The sequence below is a fragment of the Amblyomma mixtum genome, chromosome 1, assembly GCF_055824585.1.
Source record: "Amblyomma mixtum isolate Tamu chromosome 1, ASM5582458v1, whole genome shotgun sequence".
Classification (NCBI taxonomy): Eukaryota; Metazoa; Arthropoda; class Arachnida; order Ixodida; family Ixodidae; genus Amblyomma; species Amblyomma mixtum.
Genome location: NC_143012.1, coordinates 2694024 through 2709277, shown reverse-complemented (window position 1 = coordinate 2709277; position 15254 = coordinate 2694024). Strand labels below are relative to the sequence as shown.

The 15254-nt window shown below is 50.6% G+C and overlaps 1 protein-coding gene across 5 annotated transcripts in view; it reads right to left on the bottom strand.

Moving 5' to 3' along the window:
• Positions 1 to 202: 202 nt before the first annotated feature.
• Positions 203 to 15254, bottom strand: part of LOC149365254 (pancreatic triacylglycerol lipase-like) — a 38512-nt gene continuing 23460 nt past the window's right edge. Inside the window, exons 7-11 of one of the 5 annotated variants that reach the window (XM_089541305.1) lie at positions 13275 to 13406; positions 7654 to 7914; positions 3500 to 3620; positions 2773 to 2952; positions 204 to 462 (exon numbers count right to left, since the gene is read on the bottom strand). In XM_089541305.1, the coding sequence (XP_089397431.1) occupies positions 375 to 462; positions 2773 to 2952; positions 3500 to 3620; positions 7654 to 7914; positions 13275 to 13406 (782 nt within the window). In that variant the 3' untranslated portion in view covers positions 204 to 374. The other 4 variants (XM_089541309.1, XM_089541312.1, XM_089541321.1 and 1 more) reach the window with 4 other exon arrangements.

Genomic DNA, 15254 nt, shown 5'->3' with positions numbered 1-15254 from the left:
GAAGCGGCAGCGGAACCGTTTTCCAATAGGCCAGAGAGGAGGCATTTCGACAACTACCTCGCACGTTGCAAAAGCCCCCTCCGCCTCGAGTTGTCGTGATCGTCGTCCGCATAGAATGCAAACCGCGGTCACTTGAACAATTGTCATCGATCGCATTGTCGATAGGTAACGTTAATTAATAACTGAAATCCCGTGCTCACATTCTTTCGTCATATTCTTTGACTGTTCCTTTATTGAACACTTTTTTCAGCATCAGTAAAGTGCTATTCGTGCTCGTCAGTTTATTTCACATCGTGGTTACAAACACTGCTCACACTGAAATGTGTGTCACATTGCATGAACGTCCCCTCTTTATTTTACGCTTAACGCACACATCAGCATGGCGACAAAGGCGTCAGCTTTCCGGAAGAAAGTCCTCCCAGTGCTGGGGAGCAAAAAAACTTCGTCCTCTCGGCTTTTTCCCTACGGAAATAAAGGAAGAAAACGTTTCTTTACTTCATTTTTCTGTTTTCAATACTTGTCGATAATCTTTACACCTCAGGCAAGGGTTTATCTTCATCATCATCATCAGCCTCATTACGCCCACTGCAGGGCAAAGGCCTCTCCCATGTCTCTGCAATTAACCCTGTCCTTTGCCAGTTGCGGCCACCGTATCCCCGCAAACTTCTTAATCTCATCCGCCCACCTAACTTTCTGCCGTCCCCTGCTACATTTGCTTCTGCTGGAATCCACTTCGTTACCCTTACGGACCAACGGTTATCTGGCCTTCGCATATGCGCGAACAAAACGCGACACGTACTGTACGACTTTGTGGCAATAAAACTTAATAACGGTCTGCAGTTCGGCTAGTTGGCAACGCGTAAACAAATATGACGGAAAACACTGCGTATGAACTTAACAAGAAAGGGACGGCTCACACACACACACTGCCTGTTTCAGCGGGATCTTTTCCGTCATTTTTACACAATTTGAGTCCATTTGGTCTTGTTTCTGCGGTTTCTTCCGTACTCATTACATTCGCTCCTTCCTTGCTATGCCGCCGCGGTGGCTCAGCGGTTATGGTGGTCGGCTGCTGACCCGAAAGACTCTGGTTCAATCCCGGCCGCGGCGGCTAGAATTTCTTTGGAGGAGAAATTCTAGAGGCCCGTGTACTGTGCGATGTCAGTGCACGTTAAAGAACCCCAGGTGGTCGAAATTTCCGGAGCCCTCCACTACGGCGTCTCTCATAGCCTTAGTCGCTTTGGGACGTTAAACCCCATAAACAACAACAACAACCTTCCTTGCTATGCGAACATAGTGGGCATTATAGCCGTTATTGACGGAAGCATCCTCCTCTGCACTCTAAACACGAATACGCCCATGTGGGAATAGAAAGGAAGAAGGGCCTGCCCTCTAGCACACTTAGAGGCGGGGTATGCTGCCCAAGTTCCTGAGCAGCTTTCGATCACTCGCCCTTTCTCCCTTTTGCCCCGACAGACTATCCACCTCTAGATATTTGTATTCGACCGCTCTGGGTATTCCATCGCCTTGTATTGTAAGCACCTGATCAGTCGTATCGTTGAAAATCATCACCCCTGACCTAATTGCGCTAAAACTGAAATCTGCGCTAAAACTTAAATAAATAAATAAATAAATAAATAAATAAATAAATAAATAGAGCGTGTCCTTTTTCTCCACAACAATTGCTCTTCTGAATTAGCCAGAGTTCGCTAATCTCCCTGACTATCTGCTAAGAGTACAATATCGTCAACATACACTGAACCGGGGAGCCTTTGCTCAACGACCTTTCCGTCTATCTGTACGACAAATTATAATAACCTACATTGCTTTCTTGTAGCCTTCTTTCCCTATTTATCATATAAAACATGGACAACAGCGGGGATCCCTAGGGGATAACCCTGCCTTAATCCCTTTGCGTACCTCGATAACTGTAGTGCTTTTCATCACTTCCCTTGCAATTTCAACTTTATTAACTCGGTGTATTTTCTGTAGGAAATCAATTACTCCATGACGGATATCTTCATCTTTTAATATGTTCCACACGACTTCCCTGTTCACGTTGTGGTGCGCGCACTGCTTATGTCCAGGAAGGCTAAATACAGGGGTCTGTTTTCCGCCTTAGCTATTTCTGTGCATTGGGTAAGCACGAACAGACTGTCATCTAAGCGCATACCCCTTCTGAACTCGATGGAGGTCAGAACGGCGCGCACCACTCCGGCGCCGTCTGTGAGCGAGTGGCGGTACTGTCGTTCGCTCGACATGGCCGGTCTCAAGGAGAGCGGGGGCTCCCCTCGCGCTCGGTTACGCCGACGGCGACGGGGCTCGTAAGAGCAGCGCTCTAAAGCTGCCGAGTTCACCTCTGTTTATAGCAGCTTAAAATCGTTTGCCGTGGTGCTACACAGCTTTTCTTCTGCAATTTGTTGAATGCATCGCTTTGCAGCAGGTTCTCGAAGGGCTTCTACTCAACTGAATTTCAATGAAGCACACGCGTTTTATTTTACTTTTAGCGTCTTCCTTTTGCTCCATGTTTAGTGCGATGCTATTTTCGCGTAAAGTAAACCAGTTCCAACTACAGTTGTTCTAGCATGTCTAGAATGGCATTCTCGGAAGGTAGGCTTGGGGCATCACTGGGGATGAAGTCGTACTGTAAACTATTCTGCAGTGTGATGGCCTCCGAGATGCAAGGCAGGCTTTTGTAGTCTCAGAGGCTTAGTAACAAAACAGACACGCTAGTAAGCGGTATTATGGTCAAGTAAGGCCTTAACCACGTACTTCCTATTCGTCGGCCTGCTCATGGGCATGATCCCGACTCTCCACAAGAGCATTTTGGGTGCGAAAATGTTGAACAGCTTGTCGCCCTGGTACGTGACGGATGACATTTTGACGTCACCGATGTACGTTGGAGTCTTAGCCACGAAGGTGTACGTGGCCTTTGGGTAGAGGGTGACAGTGCTGAAAAAGAAAGAGATGACCAATTCACCGTACACGTCATCACCCTAAAAGGAACAGTCGAAGGAGGACACGCTGACCCAGACTTCTGCGTTGCTTGTTGCCTGCCGGTAGAGGCGTAGGGGCCAAATTCGCAAACCTGCTTTCACTCGACCGATTTTCAGGATTGGTTTAAATTCCTACTCTGGCCAATATCGCTCTCCAAAAAGCGATAACATGGGGCGCCGACCAATTACCATACGCCTGAAAGCAATTGGGAATTCCGTCTCTGGAAAACCACCGAATGTGTTTGCCATTCATTTCATGTACAAAACCAAACTAAAGCAACTACCTCGCAAATTCTTGGATATGTAAAGCCAGTTCCAGTGTCGGACACAATCCGGGAGGCAGTCGCTGCTCTGTATAATGCAGCCGCGGCAATTAAGTTCCTGCACAGTTCATATCTTCACCTTTAGGCACCAGATGAATCCTGTTATGCAGACACCTGCACACATCACAAGTAAACAAGTCACCCTGCAGTGACTATAGAGAGAACACTAAGGTCACGCACTCTTTGTTGACCTTCATCTCGCAGCTGTCCTCTGTTCCTTCCAGCCTCAGAAATAGATCGCCGCTTGCGGCTGTCGCACTGGGATTCCAGAGCATCTCCACGCTTACCAAGAAGTGGAATGCTGCACAGAAGAAAGGAAAAAAACTTCACTTGGATACTATAGATAAACTCTGCTTGAACTCGGCGCTGCAAGGACAAACAAGAACCATGCAATATTGGCTGCGCAGAATTTGCACAGCTAAAAAAGCTTGCGCACCCAGGCAAGTACATTGTATCGTTTCGGGAGTGCACGGCTGCCGTGCGGTGTGCCCAGCCTCGGTGGCCAAGGTAGACAGCGTAATTGGCCGGCTTAGTAACCAGTCTCGATAACTAACGATCCAGAAGCTCGTTGCACTGGCGGCCCCCCGCCCCCGCTATTCCTAGAGCCTATGCCATAGTCGCCTACTGCCTGGCATCCAGCCTCTTTCTTGCCTACTGTGACTTTGTATTCGCCCATCAGTACAGTGTACTGTGTTTTATGCGAAGCATACTACTTTAGCTACCACTTCAGCCCTTCACCGTGGTTATGCGCCTCCAAATCAAGTGATACATGACGTCACACCACGTGACACGATGACGTCACGACAGTAGAGAAACGGGGGCCCACCTCGCGCCGTCGCTGTGGTTGTGCGCCTCCAAATCACGTGATACATGACGACACACCACGTGACACGATGACGTCACGACAGTGGAGAAACGGGGGCCCACCTTGCGCCGTCGCTGTGGTTGTGCGCCTCCAAATCACGTGATACATGACGTCACACCACGTGACACGATGACGTCACGACAGTGGAGAAACGGGGGCCCACCTCGCGCCGTCGCTGTGGTTGTGCGCCTCCAAATCACGTGACACGATGACGCCACACCACGTGACACGATGACGTCACGGCAGTGGAGAAACGGGGGCCCACCTCGCGCCGTCGCTGTGGTTGTGCGCCTCCAAATCACGTGATACTTGGCGTCACACCACGTGACACGATGACGTCACGACAGTGGAGAAACGGGGGCCCACCTCGCGCCGTCGCTGTGATTGTGTGCCTCCAAATCACGTGATACATGACGTCACACCACGTGGCTTGATGACGTCACGACAGTGGAAAACGGGGGCCCACCTCGCGCCGTCGCTGTTGTTGTGCGCCTCCAAATTACGCGACACGATGAGCTTCGCATTCTCCAGGCTTAACCAAGTTAAGCCTCAGCCATTTTTTCCTTTGCTCATTGCCGATTCAATGTCTTCGCAGAAGCTTTCGACGATCTGGTCATCGTGGCTGCATGCAAGTAGTCCTGTACCGCCTTCAGTTTGTACCTGTTATTAAGCCTAGATACAACAGTTACTTATAATCGCTCTATGTTGCCAGCTAAACTCGGATTGATAAGGAACCCCAGAGCTAGTTCTTTTCTGTCCGCTAAATCACGGTGGCATAGTACATGCCCGCCCTTTAGCACTGCAGCACCTCCTCTGTCCGCCTAACCTCGCCAAGGGCGCCTGTGACATCCCAATTAATACCCGCTAGTTCAGTTTCCAGTGGGGGCCTGCCTGGAGCCAGGGGTGCTTCTGCAGCCAGAGATTCTTAGCACCTCTGGCTCCTAAGAATCGGAGGTTCTAAGAATATCTATGGCTCCGGACAGCCCTGGTTGGGAACAGTTCGGCATAACAGTTAATGGGCAATACCTCAGTATTTTGTGATTCGCTGGCCGCATTGCCTTGCAAACTCAGTCAAGGCAACCTCAATCAGGAGATGAATTTCAAAGCATGATCAGTGACTTAGACGGGCGTAGCAGAACGCTGGGTTTAAAAGTTAATATGCAGAAAACTGAAGTGTCGTTCAACGGTCTCAGAAGGGAACGGCGGTTTACAATTGGTCGCGAGGGGTTGGAAGTGGTAAGGGAATACGTTGTCTACTCAGGGCAGGTAGTAGCCACAAATCCGGATCACGAGACTGAAATAACTAGAATAAGAATATAGGGTGGATCGCATTTGGCAGGTTCTTTCAGATAATGAATTGGAGGTTACCGGTATACTTCAAGAGAAATATATATACCAGCTGTATCTTACCGGTACTCACCTATGGGGCAAAATAATGAAAAGGGTTCAGCTTAAGGGCAGCGCAGCGAGCTATGGAAAGGAAAATGATAGCTGTAGCATTAAGAGATCGGAAGCGGGCGGTGTGGGTGAGGGAACAAACGCGGTTTAATGACATCCTAGTCGAAATCAAGAGGAAGAAATGGGCTCGAGCAGGGCACGTAATTCGAAGGCAAGATAACCGATGGTCATCAGAGGTAGCGGCTGGATTCCGAAAGAAGGCAAGAGCAGCAGGGAGAGCAGAAAGTTAAGCGGATGAGGTAAGGAAGCTTGCGGGGATAGCGTGGCCGCAGCTTAATTGTAGAGATATGGGAGAGGGCTTTGCCCTGCATTGGGCGTAATCAGGCTGGCGATGATGATAATTAATACGCTTGGGCAAGCAGCCGCGAAGGGCGCTATATAAAAGTAATTGTTTGCTGTTTTCTAGCGTGTAAGAACTCCGTCTTGAATGCATTGTAACGTATTTGTCTTTAGAAGACTGTAACCTATTAATACAGGTGAACAATAATTTCTCGTAATTGCTCCGTTTAGTAGTAGTAGTACAAGAGATTTATTCACCATAATTTGGAGGCCGAGCATGTCGACCGCCTGGGCGACCAGAAGTCGCTGTTCTTATTCCCCTTCAGCGCCAAGCCAGTCGATCCAGGTGGTGATGGATAAAGAAGGTGGGGGGTAGGAACCCGACTGCTGAGCAGCCGGGCAATAGGAGAGGCGATGGGCTAGGTCCGCATAGGACAGGAAGGGTCTGATAGATAGCGATAGAGAAAGAGGCGGGACGGGGTGATGACTGCATTCACCTGGATGGGCCGAAGAAAGCAAGCCTCCGGCACCGTGAGTGATGGATGAGGGGGAAGTTAAAGGCGTTTGTCGAGGCGGAGCTCGAGGTAGACCTCTTTTATGGTGCGGCGAAGGGTGAGTCTCCCACCGTCCTTCGAGGGCTTGGGCCAGGGTATCAACGGTGCCCGGAAAAGTGTGTCGCGGGCGAGCTGATGGGCCAGCTCATTGCCGCCAATCCCTGAATGCCCATGGACCCAGCGGAGGAAAACGATGGAAGGCTGCAGTGTGGAGACCGCTCGTTCGACCTCCTGTTGGAGAGGAGGGGTTAGGGTGCGTCTCTGCATGTGGTGTATAGCGGCTTGCGAGTCTGAATAGACTGTTTACTCTTGAAGAGAGGGAAGGAGGGCGAATGGCTGGAGGGCAATGGCGAGGACCTCGAGGGACAATGCATCCGGAGGGCGTAGATACGGCCCGCTGGTGTGGGTTTCAGGAGCAGGGAGGTGGGGATGGTACAGGGCGTAGCTGCAGGAACCTCGAGGAGCCACGAAAGAGGCATCCGTGTAAGCTACACCCTGGGTATCAAAGAGAGGGGAATGGTGCTGCGCGGCCTCATGACGACGGCCGGCGTGCAGGACGGGGAACATGTTGGACGGTAGGGGGAGGATACGAAGATTGGTAGCCGGGGTTGGAATAGGAGAGGTAAACGGGGCGATGGGAATGGGCAAGATACCCGCTTGAGTCAGTAACCACTGTCCCTGACGGGTTAGGGAAAGGCGGGCAAGCTGCGAGTCACGATGGAGAGAGAGAAGAGAACGGAGAGAATTAAAGAGGCCTGTGGCAAAGATCTTAGCGGTAGAGGTAGTGATAGGGAGGTTGAGAGCTGCCTTGTAGAGGCCCACAAGGGCAGTCTCGAGAGTGTTGAGTCTGATTGAAGGAAATGTAGGGTGCAAAGTACAAGACCTTGTTGAGGGCCAGCGCGTGGGCAACTCGCACGCATGAGCCTCGTGGAGACGTGAACGCCGCGTGACCACGCGCCGCAGGAGGTGAGTTACCGAGTGGCAGGTGGTGACAGCGTAGTGGAGGGCTTGCGCGTTCTTGGCCGCATGCAAAGGAAAGCCAAGAACTTTGCACTGCGTGACGACAGTAATGGGAGAGCCAGAAAGGTGGAGAGAGACTAAATGGTTGTGTGAGGGCTGGTATGAGGAATGGTTGAGAAGGGGAAGCTCGGATTTTTCAGTATTTAAACTCCGCTCACCGCAGAAGGGCGGGCCCTCGTTGGTTCCGAGGAACATGCGCACCGAGCGGGTGTCATTCCTGAAGCGCCTCCACCCGTCGGCGTGCATCCCCATGCGGGCGCAGAGCGACCCGTCGGGGCCGCAGTCGGCGCAGCGGCCCCTCTCGAACATCGCGTACGAGGAGCAGGCGAAGGCCAGCGACGGGCACTGCACGTCCGTGATGCTCTCCAGGACGTAGTCGATGGCCCGCTGGTGGCTGCAAGCGCTCACGGAGCGGGCCCCTGCACGGACGTTTGCCCGGATGTAAGGCGGGTATCAGTCATCACCAGACCTACTGCGCCCACTATAGGGCAAATGCCTCTCCCATGTCTCTCCAACTGACCCTGTTCTGTGCCAGCTGCGGCCACCGTCCACCCACGTAACTTTCTGCCGCCTTCTGCTACCTTTGCCTTCTCTTGGAATACAGTCCGTTACCCTTAATGAACATCAGTGCCTTCGCAATACATGCCCTCCCCGAGCCAATTTATTCTTTTTAATTTGAAGGTGGGAATAGGGATGGAGAGGTGGAAAAAGACGGTGAGGTAACCAGAAACTCGTTCTGATCGCTTATTTTTCATTGTTGGAAGGAAAGCAGTTGTATGTTGTGGTGGCAAGGCACTTTGAAGTGACTTGAAGGTCCCTGTTCCGTGTGATCGCCGCAAGGGCAGCGGAAGCAGCGCCTCAGGGGGGAATGCCCGGTCGCGCATTGGACGGCCGCCATCAGGATGAACGCGGACTGCGGGGCGGCACCACGCGAGGACGAAGATGGAATAGCTGTTTAGCGTTCGTGGCTGCTACTCAGGCAGCCAGCATTCATGTAGTACACTGTTTCGAGCGCTTATCGCTGCTGCTCCGTCCCATTCGCGTCTCAGTGTTGTTTTCTGTGCCGCGCTCAAGTGTTAGCGCCCGCTTTTCTTGTATCCTTGCGCTGTCGAGAGCCCCCCTGCTTCGCCGCTGTGTTCCATGCTGTGCCCCTCCTTTGGAAGCGCTGGTTCTGGTCCGGAATGAACCGGTATCTTTTATGCTGACTGTCGCTCGTCGGGCGAGACCATGGCTCGTTCCCTGGAAGGCGAGGCCTTCATGGTAATATTTCAAGTCTTAACTTGCTCGGATTAAGAACTCAAGGAGGCACTTAATCTCCGCCTTCAAGGCCAACTCAGGCGATTTTTTGGGGCTCAGAGATATATCAATGTATCAAGTTATTCTCGATGCCAAGATTGTCTGCCAAACAGCACAGTTGAGAACTGTACTTTCTTCACGAAGTAACTCCAAAGACTGCCCCTCGCGCTCGCGACTCGAGCTGCTCAAGGGGAGCTCTTTTTACGGCCAACCTTGTGCTCGATGACGTCACAGGCTGGCAGCTAGCGTGGAGCAGACTGTGACAAGGTAGCGGACCTACTCGGCATGTCTTGTTACCGATTAAGTCGGCACAGTTCCGAGAAATAGATGTGGGTTCGTGTGCATGCTCGCAGCAGCCTGGCACGGTACCGGGAGATGGCGGCGCTTCTCGGAACAGCCTGTCACAGCGGCCTGCTTGCGGCGAGCAGCATCGTGGGTTCAACTTGTAGTCTTAGCTCGCACACTGAGGCCCTTGGCTCGTGCTGTGTTGTGTGACGTGCGAATCACTCAGCGGAAAACAAGACAGTGATTTGCTACAAATTTCCCAACGACAATTACGGCGAATGGATTAATGCGCCGCAGAAGTAGGTGGTAGGATGGTTCGACAGGATACCAGCAAGCTATCTCAGGAGACCAAAGATCTGATTAAGAAACGCCAAAGCATGAGGACGTCTAACTCCACAGACAGGATAGAACTAGCAGAACTATCGAAGTTAATAAATAAGCGCAAGGTAGCCGACATAAGAAAGTTTAACATGGAGAAAATTGAGCATGCTCTAAGGAACGGCGGTAGCCTAAAATCAGTGAGGAGAAAACTGGGCATAAGTAAAAACCAGATGTATGCGCTAAAAGACAAACAGGGCAATGTCATCAGCAATATGGATAAGATAGTTGAATTAGCCGAAGAGTTCTACACAAATCTATACAGTAGCGAATGTAATCATCAAGTTACTGAGGGAGGCAGTCAAGCACAGCAATGGGACATCCTGCCAGTAACGAAGGAGGAAGTAAAGAAAGCCTTAGGAGCAATGCAAAGAGGGAAAGCAGCTGGTGAGGATCAGGTAACAGCAGATTTGTTGAAGGACGGAGGAGAGATTGTGCTACAAAAACTAGCCACCCTCTATTCGCAATGCCTTGTGACCTCGAGAGTACCAGAAGCTTGGAAGAATGCTAACATTATCTTAATTCATAAGAAAGGAGATGTGAAGGACTTGAAGAATTACAGACCAATCAGCTTATTGTCCGTTGCCTACAAGGTATTTACTAAGGTAATCGCTAATAGAGTCAGGACAACCTTGGACTTTAGTCAACCAAATGATCAGGCAGGCTTTCGTAAAGGATACTCGACAATAGACCACATTCACACTATCAATCGGGTGATAGAGAAATGCGCAGAATATAACCAACCCTTATATATAGCCTTCATTGATTACGAGAAAGCATTTGACTCGGTGGAAACCTCAGCTGTCATGCAGGCATTGCGGAATCAGGGTGTAGAAGAGTGTTATGTGAAAATATTGGAAGATATTTATAACGACTGCACAGCTAATATAGTTCTCCATAAAGTCAGCAATAAAAAAATTCCAATACGGAAAGGGGTCAGGCAGGGAGACACGATCTCGCCAATGCTCTTCACTGCCTGCTTACAGGAGGTATTCCGGGGACTGGAATGGGAACAGTTGGGGATAAGAGTTCATGGAGAATACCTGAGTAATTTGCGATTCGCTGATGACATTGCCTTGCTAAGCCACTCAGGACAAGAACTGCAAAGCATGATCAGTCAGTTAGACAGGCAGAGCAGAACGGTGGGGCTAAGAATTAACATGCAGAAAACCAAAGTAATGTTCAACAACCTAGCAAGGGAACAGCAATTCGCAATTGGTAGCGAGGTGCTGGAAGTAGTAAGAGAATATGTCTACTTAGGGCAGGTTGTGACCGCAGATCCGGATCATGAGAGGGAAATAACTAGAAGAATACGAATGGGGTGGAGCGCATATTGTAGGTTCTCTCAGATCATGAATGGTAGCTTACCAATATCCCTGAAGAGAAAAGTATACAACAGCTGTATCCTACCGGTACTCACCTATGGGGCAGAAACGTGGAGGCTAACAAAGAGGGTTCAGCTTAAGTTAAGAACAACGCAGCGAGCTATGGAAATGAAAATGATAGGTGTAACGTTAAGAGATCGGAAGAAGGCGGAGTGGGTGAGGGAACAAACGCGGGTTAATGACATCCTAGTTGAAATCAAGAGGAAGAAGTGGGCTTGGGCAGGGCATGTAATGCGAAGGCAAGATAACCGCTGGTCCTTAAGGGTAACGGAGTGGATTCCAAGAGAAAGCAAACGTAGCAGGGGACGGCAGAAAGTAAGGTGGGCGGATGAGATTAAGAAGTTTGCAGGGATACAGTGGCGGCAACTGACAAAGGACAGGGTTAATTGGAGAGACATGGGAGAGGCCTTTGCCCTGCAGTGGGTGTAGTCAGGCTGATGATGATGATGATGATGATGATGATGGATTAATGATGTGCGGCGCTTCCAGCGGTCTCGCCTGTTTGCTCGGAGTATTTAACGCGGGATTGCTGCCGAAACAGGGTGCCTCTGATGGAGGGTCTCGTTAGTAAGAGGCGCTGCTTGAGGTCGGAAGCTGTGCCTGTCCCGTAAGCGACGACTGCTTAACCGCCCATGCGCCGAGGGGTATCAATGAAGAGGTAAGTAGGTTGCGGTATGCGTTGTTTTAGTTAGTCAAGCCAGACTTCCTAAAATTACTGCAAGCAGCGAACCGCAGCCACAATAACTGAGGCGGGTGAGCCGGCGACGCAGGAGAGGGAATGCGGACTGGCACTAACATTCGGTGCCCGTCATAATCGCAGCATGCATCGTTGTTTGAGGAGATATGCCGCTTGCATCGAGGTGCCACACTTCTAGCTTCCTGCAGCAGTACTTTAGCTGTCGTGACGGGGCGGATGCCTGTTGCAGGTAACTGGGGTTGTAAAACTGCAGGTGGCGTCGGTCCACCATCTCGCAGCCGGTGGTGACAGATGCAGCCGATCCTGGGCTGCACAGTGGCGGTCTGCCGACAGCACAGCCTTCCGTCTCTTATCGACGGCTGGTATTCACTGCATGAGCACCTGTGAGGGAATTTATTAATCCATACGTTGTAATCCGAAATTGAAGTGAGGCTCGAAGTCGTGTCGAAGTTCAGCATCGCCACGGTCGGGCCTCTGTTGTCGCAGCGGGTCGTTGGCGCAAACGTCGTCTGTCATAAAATGCGCTGATTGGCTGGCGGGACGTGACGTCATTAGTGGAGTAACGAGAGCAGAGAAATCCCATTATCTGGCAGGAGGTGACGTCGCCAGACCCGGTTTGCCTGTGTGAAGCATCTACCTGGCAACCGTGGCAGGGGGTAAGGTTGATTGATTAATTCAAAAATGGCTCGGACAGAATAGACGGCCACCTGCAAAAAGAAATCGATTGCACTGGTGCAGAGGTAACGCGATAGCATGCGTCTTTCACTACCCGATCTATTCCAATTGTGATTCTATTCCAATTCCGACTACACAAAATGTCTGGCATTGTTAGGTCGCGGTGAGATAACCCCTCTGGCGTAGTAGCGATGCCCCACTGCTTCGGCAGGCAGCTGTTTCAAACACAGCTACCGGAGGGGTTCGTGAGACCCCGAGCAATGCGAGAAGGAATGAAATGAAAATGGGTTTTCGAGGGAAGGAAATGGCGCAGTAACTGTCTCACATCTCGGTGTACAACCGGACCGCGCTTTGAGGTATTGGAGGAAGGTGGGAGGGAAAGAAGAAAGAGGTGCCGTAGTGATGGAATCCCGAACCCGGGTTCGAACCCGACCTCGGCGGCCGCGTTTCGATGGAGGCGGAATGCAAAAAGTGCCCGTCTGCTGTGCGGTGTCAGTGAACGTTAAAGATCCCCAGGTGGTCAAAATTATCCGGGAGCCCTCCACTACGGCACCTCTTCCTTCCTTTCTTGTTCCACTTCCTCCTTTACCCCTTCCCTTCCGACGCGGTCTGGGTGTCCACCGAGATACGTGAGACAGTTACTGCGTCATTTCCTGTCCTCAAAAACCGACTTTTCTTTTTTTTTTTTACTCCGGAATAATTTCAATCACTTGCGGATCAACCCAACCCGGGAGGATTGGGAGGCGACCCTGCTCGGCTGCCACGACTTACAGGCCCAACAAGCCTTAGTCGGGCGCGCCCGGGCGGCGGCAACCGCCACTGGGGTCCCATACTAGGGACCTCCACCTAGTGTTTGTAAGGATCGGTCCCTTACGGGCTGATCCAAACATACCTCCTGTTCATTCGTAATAAATGTTTTCACCACCACCCACGCACTACACTGACATCGCACAGCGTACGGGCGCCTTTGAGTTTCGCCACCATCGAAACGCGGCCGGGCGCTCGAGTCCTCGTTCTGCATTTCTTTCGTTTCAGCAACGCAGCGTTGAAAGCGAGTTCTCACCGCTCAGGACACCCTCGGTGAGCAGCTTGTGCATGCTGGAACCGAGGGTGCAGCCCGGCATGCCGGCTCCTCCGTTCGGGTAGAAGTCGACGTGGCCCACGGGGTCGTGCATCCCAAGGCCTTCGCCTTTCACTGGAGGGAGAGGTCATTCGTCAACATGCGGATCACATGTTGGAGAGAATACCCGGCAATTCTGGACAAAGGCATTTTTCAACGGGAAAGATTTTGCTGACGCACTTTATATATATATATATACACACAGAACAGGTAAGTGGGAAACACAAAGCACATAGCAGAAAAATACGCATAAAAAATTATTAGAGGCAGTGCGACCCACACACACATACACAAAAAAAAAGAGTGCGAGGAACAGGTACTCAGTCAGAAAATACAACGTCCAGATGCGGCCTCTGCTTTGCTTGCTTATTGACAGTCGTGTCCAGCTGGGAGGTGCTCGACAGGTGCGTGGTCGTGCAACAACTTTCGTAGAAAGGGGATGCATTCACAATGTAAAATCACTCCTGAAGAAGATCGGTCTTCCGATCGAAACGTCGAGTTGAATAAATATGTTTCCTTTAACGAAGCGTATACTTCGCTATATATATATATATATATATATATATATATATATATATATATATATATATATATATATATATATATATATATATATATATATATATATATATATATATATATATTTTGTCACCTAGCGGTGATGGTATATAGTCCGCCAGTCAGGAAGACAGCGATAAGGGCTTTCAAAGGAAATAGTTTGCGGGGCTGAGTCCTGCCCGATAAGAACCGATTTGCTGGGCTGTCTACCCAGGAATATGCACCCCGATTTTCACCAGTCAAGACGACAAGCACGAGCCGAATCTATGAAAAGGCACGACGGCGAGCGCGAGGGCGTGTTCTACGTCGATGCTGCGGGTCCCGAGCAGGGAATGACGGCCGTCGCGGTAGTGCACCAAAACAAAACAATGGACGGACTAGTACTGGCTAGCCAGGACATACTGGCTGCGGAAGAAGTGGCGATTGCTCTAGCTGCAACACACACTAGATCAGAATACATTCTCGCAGAATCACAAACTGCGTATCGCAATTACCTCAGGGGCAGGATCGCACCACTAGCAGCTAAAATCCTGCAAGACAGCTACACCCGTGGCTACCAACCCACGCACAAACACTTAATATGGGTACCAGGTCACCAGGGCATCCCAGGGAACGAGAGCGCACATGCATCAGCCCGAGCATTTCTCCCCCGGGCACCCATTGCGGATGCCGTGGAACCTCCTACCCCACTACTGACTTACAACGACATACTTCAGCACTTAAGGTTATCCCGTCGGGTATACCCTCCGCCGGCTAAGACACTGGACAAAGGGGACGAACTACACCTCCGAAAGCTACAGACTAACACTTACAACAACCCACGAAGACTACACGTAATAGACCCGGAGTCATTCGACTCACAATGCAAATTCTGCGGGGAGAAGGCGGACCTGTACCATATGGTATGGTACAGGTCCAACGAAATCAGGCGGTCACTGTCAATAACCAGCCAACGCAGGAGGGGTGGGAGGCAGCTCTGACCAGCTCGGACGAAACGAGTCAAAAAGAACTCATCGAAAGAGCCCGGACAGCAGCCTACGCCAATGGGGTTCCGGACTGAGAGCTCCACCCGCCGCTACAGCCTCCTAAACAGTTTCATTAAAATATTTTCACCACCACCTCCTGGATGCGATAAGTCGAGATGAGTCTGGGGTAAGGGGTGGAGAAGAGTGCGGTATCACAAACAAAGCAATAAAGCCGCGTGCTGGCAGCTTCGAAGAATGAACAAACAAACACCACAAAGATTCATTGCCTTATTTTAGGATTTCGCTATATCCTCAGATCTCCCATCGGCAGGCTTGCATTTTTTGTTATTAACTTTTGCGCTATCGTCGAAAACGGTTTGCTTTAGTTTTCTACAAACTA